Source organism: Lactuca sativa, chromosome 1 (genome assembly GCF_002870075.4).
Source record: "Lactuca sativa cultivar Salinas chromosome 1, Lsat_Salinas_v11, whole genome shotgun sequence".
NCBI classification, from domain to species: Eukaryota; Viridiplantae; Streptophyta; class Magnoliopsida; order Asterales; family Asteraceae; genus Lactuca; species Lactuca sativa.
In genome coordinates this window covers 231236520-231243721 of record NC_056623.2, presented here as the reverse complement: position 1 = coordinate 231243721, position 7202 = coordinate 231236520, and the positions used below count along the sequence as shown (strand labels likewise).

Genomic DNA, 7202 nt, shown 5'->3' with positions numbered 1-7202 from the left:
GAGATCATTGTGCTACCAAACATATACATTTAATTTAATATAAAACGTTAGTAATTGAAAATAAAAAACAAGGTTTCAAAATTACTTTTCTAATCCAGTTTATTAAATAAATAGCAACGTACTTTTATATAATAAACAGTTGATATAAAATGGTACAAAAAAGGGGAAAAACGCCTTCTAAGGTCATTCCGCGGAGACCCTTCTGCGGAGTGACCAACACCTCCTTAGAGACACTTTTTTCCCTTTTTGTTTCATTCCGCAAGGACACTACGTCAATCCGTGGAGGTCCCTCTGCGGAGTGACATACCCCTCCGCAGAATGGATATTCCCAAATTCAAAACATGTTAATCCTAAAATCCAAATTTATACATGTTTAAGGTTATCAATTGGATTTTCATAATATTTCAATCTTAATCTATACAATACGACATTAATTCAAAGAGGGGAAGGTAAAAAATACCCGGGATTCGTATCCATCAACGAAAATATTGGGGAAATTGCGCTCAATTGGGGCCGAATTTTACTGGTTCAAATCGTTGTCACTGGAAAATAACGTCTTTGAAGTCGTTGGTTTGAAGTCCTCGCCAGAAAATCTGAATAGCCTTCCGATGCGGAGACAGTAATGAGATTTCAAAGTGGAAGAGGAATCGGGGGACCAGGGACCAAAGAGGAGACCCATTTTTGTCAAAGAGGAGAGGGGGAAAATTTTGAAAATATCCCCTCTCCGTAAAGAATTCGTCGTTTCGTGGAGCCCCGTAAAGCTTTCTCTGTGGACTACCTCCATAACCGGAAAAGTGTGTTTTGATGACTAAATTTTGAAATACCTAAAAAAAAATTGACCATAGCCGTATTTTCCCCGTTTACTCAATTACCCTGTAATTTTTGTGACGGCTAATATAAAACGTGGATTATTCCATCCTCTGGACTCCGGAGATAAAACCAACGATGAATCAGGGATTAGTTCGGATACTCCGCCCCACACGCAACATATCCTGCGCTTTCACGAACCTTCAGGTGCGGAATCATATCCGATGGATCAACACATACTCTACGATGAAGTTCTAGTAAACGGAAGCAAAACAGCACTCACTTTGTCCGCCGACGGGATACTCCAGTGGTACGATCACCAGAATGTTCTTCAATGCCTCTCCGTCGAGAAAGAAGTTCTCGGAGTGTCAATAGTTGGGCAACAGATCATAATTAGGTCATTCATTGAGACCGAAGGTGGTGGATTTTGCTTTGGAAGTAGCACAAGGAATTTGGTGAGGAAGAGCTTCGTCTTCGAGCCTTTGTTGGAGGATTCGCGACTGAATTTGTGCGAGAAGATTCAAGGATACGTTGACTCATTAGGTAGTTCATCAACTTCCCCCAATTAATATGCCCGAATTCATGTATGCGTATTTATAACGTGTGAAAAATGTAGCTTAGTGCTTGAAAATCTCGTAAACCTGAAACTTTTTGGTACAAATCTATCGAATTATCGTTCAATAGATGAATGTAACTGTAGTAGCGAAAAGCTTTAGCAGTAGACATATTTTTTTGGTTGCTGAGTTGATGTTGAAGACAAACATCTCTGCTATATGTTATAAATCCATCAAATTTTGTTCAAGTACATATCTACATATATCTGGAAGGTGAGATTGAAATCAACAGTTTACTTATTTCTTCATATCTCTTAAAATGGTTGTCTGTTGTCATGACAGGTCGACCAAAGAAGCTGTTTGTATTTGTTAACCCTTTTGGAGGAAGGAGATCTGCTTCCAAGGTTTTCACTGATGATGTAAAACCTATACTCGATGATGCTAATATTGAATATACTTTACAAGGTTTGTTTCATACTTCCATTTGCATCTCTTAATCATCATGCATTACACATTTTATTTATTGTAGTCTAATCATGCTCATTAAGGTTTCTTTTAACCTCAGAAACTAAATATCAGCTTCATGCGAAGGAGGTTTCTCATACATTGGATCTTTCAAAGTATGATGGTATTATCTGTGTTAGTGGAGATGGGATATTGGTTGAGGTTGGTTTGTTATGCATATCTTCCATAAGAAACAAAAAAAACCTTATATATGAAATCGAATTAAAACATCAGTAAACCTTGAATTGCAATTTAACCTCTTTGCCTTTCTTCCATGGGTTGGAAATTCTAGTAGGTTGTTAATGGATTGCTTGAAAGAGAAGACTGGGAAGCAGCACTGAAGATGGCTATTGGAGTTATACCTGCAGGTATGTTCATGTTTTCTTCCCCTTTGCTATCAATATATATTTTACACAATTCCTTCAGGAATGAGTCATTCCATTCTTTTTTCTGATTCCATCATCTCAAACACTACCTAATACTTGACATGAACATAATATATGATAAAGGTACTGGAAATGGCATGATAAAATCTCTTCTAGATTCTGTTGGTCAACCATGTACAGCTGCTTATGCTATGCTAGCTACAATCCGAGGTATGGTTTTTCTTTTTGATCATTTCTTTTGCATTCCCTTTTTTTTTTTTTTTTTTTTTTCATATTTTAGATTACAAATCATGTGACTTAATTTAAGTTTTTATATTGCATGTTCCATTTTTGGCAGGGCATAAACGTTCTCTTGATGTGGCCACTATTTGGCAAGGGGAGACAAAGTTTTTTAGTGTCTTGATGCTTGCATGGGGTAATATACTACTCAAGTATTTTAACTTTTAAACTTTCATTTTTGTTCTAAGGGCATTTTTGGAATTCTGTTTTGTTCCATTTTGGTTGCAAATGACTGGAATTGAATTTATTGAATTCATAAAATCTTATTACCAGTGATTGGAATTCTTTTTTTATCCTTCCTTCATTTGTATAAATAACTGAAGTACTCTTTTGTATGTTGATTTCTTGTTTTTACTATTAACTTTTTTGTAATTTGTTTTCATGTGTGGATAAATCTATGTCTATGTTTACTGATACATATGATTTATGTTTTACTTGATAATAGTTTTAAAAAGGTTTCGGGAACAAAAATTTAATACAAAAATGATTTAGTAGTTTTTAAAAGTATTTGAAAAAGTTTCGTGAACAAAAAAAAAACAATAAAGGGTAATTCTATTAGAAAGGAAGTGAATATCAAGGAATTAAAATCAGGATTGTTGTTGTTGTTGTTTTTTATTTTATTTTATTTTTTTTTAATTTTTAAATAGTCACTGATAAACGCTTATTTATTTTTTTATTCTTTTTAAAATTTAAAGGACTGATAGCAGATGTAGATATTGAGTCTGAGCAATATCGGTGGATGGGAAGTGCTCGAATGGATTTCTATGTAAGTTCAACAACTTTTCTTTTTGCATTTGATAATTCATACTAAAGCTATGTTTGACATACTACCTGAAAAGCTAGCTGTTAGCAGAAAAGCTAGCTGATAAAAAATGTCGTTTGGTAAAACTGGCTGAAAAACTAGCGGAAAAATATAAAATGACATAAAAGGATATTTAAAAAAATGTGTTCCTATAATTAATTAACGAGTATATTTGGAAAATTTTAAAAAAGCTAGCTTATAAGCTACTTTTTGGCTTGCCAAACATGACAATTTCAGCCATGTTTGGCGTACTAGCTGATAGCTGAAAAGCTAACTGTTAAATAAAAAACTAGCTGATAAAAAATAACGTTTGATAAAACTAGCTGAAAAGCCAATTGAAATATATAAAATTACATAAAAGGACATGTAAGAGTGTGTTTCTATAATTAATTAAAGGGTATATTTGGAAATTTTTAAAAAAGCTCATAAAAAGCTAGTCTAAGTAGCTTTTCAAAAAGCTAGCTTATAAGCTACTTTTTGGCTTACCACACACGACAACATAAAAAAGCTCGAAAAATAAGCTAGCTTATCAGCTAGCTGTGGCGCGCCAAACACAGCCTTAAAAAAGCTCGAAAAATAAGTTAGCTGTGACACACCAAACACAACCTAAGAGACTGTTTGATAGTTGCTGATTAAGTCAGATCCAACATCTTGTCAACCCCAGTAAGAGGCCTATATATATATATATATATATATATATATATATATATATATATCAGAGGCTTCTAATAGTGGTATCAAACAGTCTGTAAGAGGCATATGAAACAAACAAGCCCTAAGGTGAACCCGACTTGATGATTTTTGCAAAAACTTACTTGTTCAGGGTCTTCAAAGGATTATAAGGTTAAGAAAATACAACGGGTGTATTTCATTTGTGCCTGCTCCTGGATTTGAAGATGTAGGAGAGGCAAGCAATTTGGGTGTTGAGTCCATCTCCATGGAACCTCCTATCTCCCAACAACATGGTTACCATGGCCCTAAAGTTGACTTAGGGAATTCAATTTGGAGAAAGGTTAATGGCCCTTTTATTTCCATTTGGCTTCACAATGTTCCTTGGGGTGCTGAAAACACCATGGCTGCACCTAATGCCAAGGTTCTCTATTCTCTTCTTCATACTTTTATTTCTTCTTCTTATTACTGTGTATTGTAAAAGTTGATATTTCTTACATTTAATTTATAACCATATTTTGCTTATTTCCTTTTCTTGTTTTGATGTGTAGTTTGATGATGGTTATCTAGACTTGATTGTAATGCGTGATTGCCCAAAATTAGCCTTGATATCCTTAATGTCTGAAATGAGTAATGGCCATTACGTAAAATCACCACACGTTTTGTATATCAAGGTGAGTATGAATGAAATATATATATGCTATGTTTCCAAAAAAAAATGCAATATTTGAATAAAAGTACATTGCGATTTCTTGCATTTGACACTGGAATCTTTAATTACTTGATTTGACTTTTATGGTGGAAAGGTGAAGGCGGTTGTATTGGAGCCTGGTTCGAGGACAAGTGATTCAACAAAGGAGGGAATCATTGATTCCGATGGTGAGGTTTTGGCAAGAGGTAAGGGAACATATAAGTGTCACTTAAAGTCTTTAATGGTTTATGACAAGCTGAAAATAGTTGTGGATCAAGGTTTGGCCACATTGTTTACGCCTATTTAAATTTGTATTATTATTATTATTATTATTATTATTATTATTATTATTATTATTATTATTTGTTTTTGTCACATATTGTTTTATTAATACATTCGATGATTTTTTATTTTTAAAATGCAAAAAGAGAAACTACAATATAGTTTTTTTCAAATCCGGTATTCTATTGAACTAAATTGAAGAAAAAGACAAAACATTTGATTCCGATTCTTAAACTTGAATTCCATTCCATCAAACAATATATTGTTGAAACTTGCACCCTTTTCTAGGGTTATTTTTGATGATGGTGACATTCTCTTCTTTTGCATACGTGAGATATCAAGATTCAAGAGCGAGTTGTTAATTCACCTTTTTGGGTGGGGGACAAATATTAGCAATTTGTCGTATTGAAATTAGCCCCACTTTAATGCATGTTATAAATAGTATTTTTTTAATTAATTAATTAATTATTTATCTGTATACAACAACATTACATTAGTCAAAGGTGAGATGGTCGACAGGAGATACTACTACCGTAAGAGACTTCTAACAAAAAAAATAAAATAAAAATGCAAATGCAAATACAAATATAAATAAATATATACAACAACGTTGAACTTATCACCATCTTATAGTAAAAAGTATGATTTTTGTCTTGCAATAGATTTTTGTCTATAATCAAGGCAAAGATGTAGGGACTAATAGAGCTGAGCCCTGATGAAGTCTGATTTCAATAGGAAAAGCCTTTGTGTCCCCGATTAAAGAAAAAAAATATTATTATGGTTTTAATGTTTGATTATATAAAAAGAAAAATGCAAAGGAAAACTATATTAATTATTTTGTTATTTTATTAAATGAAAAAAAAGGTAAAAGTAAATTAAAAGAGGACAAGTATTATTTTGCTCATTTTTGTGTGTGCATGTTCATCGATGAAGAGAATAAAAAGGGAAAGAAGAAAAAAAAAAAATGCTAGAACCATATGAAATGTGAAACATGAAAAAGGGAAAAATGACCAACAAGATTTCCGGGTGTTTGTGTTTGTGAAGTTTTAACCACAAATAAGGGAGAGACACAATTGCCGATAATGGGGTGTAAGGCGATAAAGAGCATCACCTCATGATGTTGATGCTAGTGTTGGTGAAAGAAGACAATACAACACGATATTAGTAGAGGTAGGGGAGGCTATGATGACCATAATTTTTCCGATTTGTTACTTGGAAGGCCACCATAAACCTCCTATTTTCTCATTGGCATTAGATTTTTTGAGGTAATATTCTAACCCTAACTTCTAAACCTAAGTTGGTTTAGGAAATTACTATATGCATGTTCGAAATTGGTTTGGACTTATGAATTAAGATTATGTGAATTGATAGTTAAAGATTCATATATCTTTGACTTTTAGTTAAAATCAAACATTAGATATGCAATTGAATTGCATATACAAAAATGGAAGTGCTTTGCTAAGGAACATAAAATTCATTGGATACTTGAAAGTATCATGAAATGTAGGCATTTGACATCTTATAAATGATAATTTGTATACTTGAAAGTATCATGAAATGTAGGCATTTTGACATCTTATAAATGATAATTTGGAAAGATTGACAAGAATTAAAGATGTATAAAGTGAAACTAGAAGTAATTACTAGAAAAGTTGTTAAAGAATGATCATTCTAAAGTGGAACATATCATTCTATTTTTGAACATTTAAGTGAAAGCATGGGAAAATGAGTCAAACATGTGTAATATGATTCATTAGTATCCCCTATCTTAATAAAAAAAAAATCTTTTTTGATGATATGTCACTCCCACAATTCTTTTTCATTTGTTGTTAAACTAGGTGTAAAACCCGTGTAATACACGGGTTGATTAAAAAAAAAGATCAAATATCAAAATGTAAAGAATAAATATTTTTTAAAATAAAATTTTGAAATAAGGAATAAAAAACATATTAATTACAATTTATTATCACATTTACTATATTTAATACTTTACATATATACATGTAAATATTATGTGACTTTAATTTTAAAAATTAAAAAATCTAGAAATTGACATGTGGATTTTATTTTATTTTAAAAATATCACAAAATGACAAGTGTCAAAGCTTATGAGAGATTGACATGTGGCAAAATTGATCTTCATTTATTACAGTAGACTAGGTGTGAGTCCCGTGTATTACACGAGTTGATTTAAAAAAAATATTAAAAATTAAAGTGTAAACAAAAAA

The 7202-nt window shown here is 32.1% G+C and overlaps 1 protein-coding gene across 2 annotated transcripts; it reads left to right on the top strand.

Annotated features, from left to right (window-relative positions):
* Positions 1-934: 934 nt before the first annotated feature.
* Positions 935-5054, top strand: LOC111879136 (sphingosine kinase 2). Of its 2 annotated transcripts, XM_023875612.2 has the most exons (10): positions 935-1350; positions 1704-1826; positions 1927-2027; positions 2161-2233; positions 2375-2461; positions 2589-2666; positions 3226-3296; positions 4156-4425; positions 4553-4675; positions 4808-5054. In XM_023875612.2, exons 1-10 carry the CDS (start codon positions 1032-1034, stop codon positions 4997-4999), a joined length of 1437 nt encoding a protein of 478 aa, XP_023731380.1. In that variant the 5' UTR covers positions 935-1031; the 3' UTR covers positions 5000-5054. The 2 variants fall into 2 exon arrangements, with proteins under 2 accessions (XP_023731380.1, XP_023731387.1); XM_023875619.3 differs by lacking the exon at positions 935-1350 and having other exon boundaries at positions 1803-1826; positions 2158-2233.
* Positions 5055-7202: the final 2148 nt, after the last annotated feature.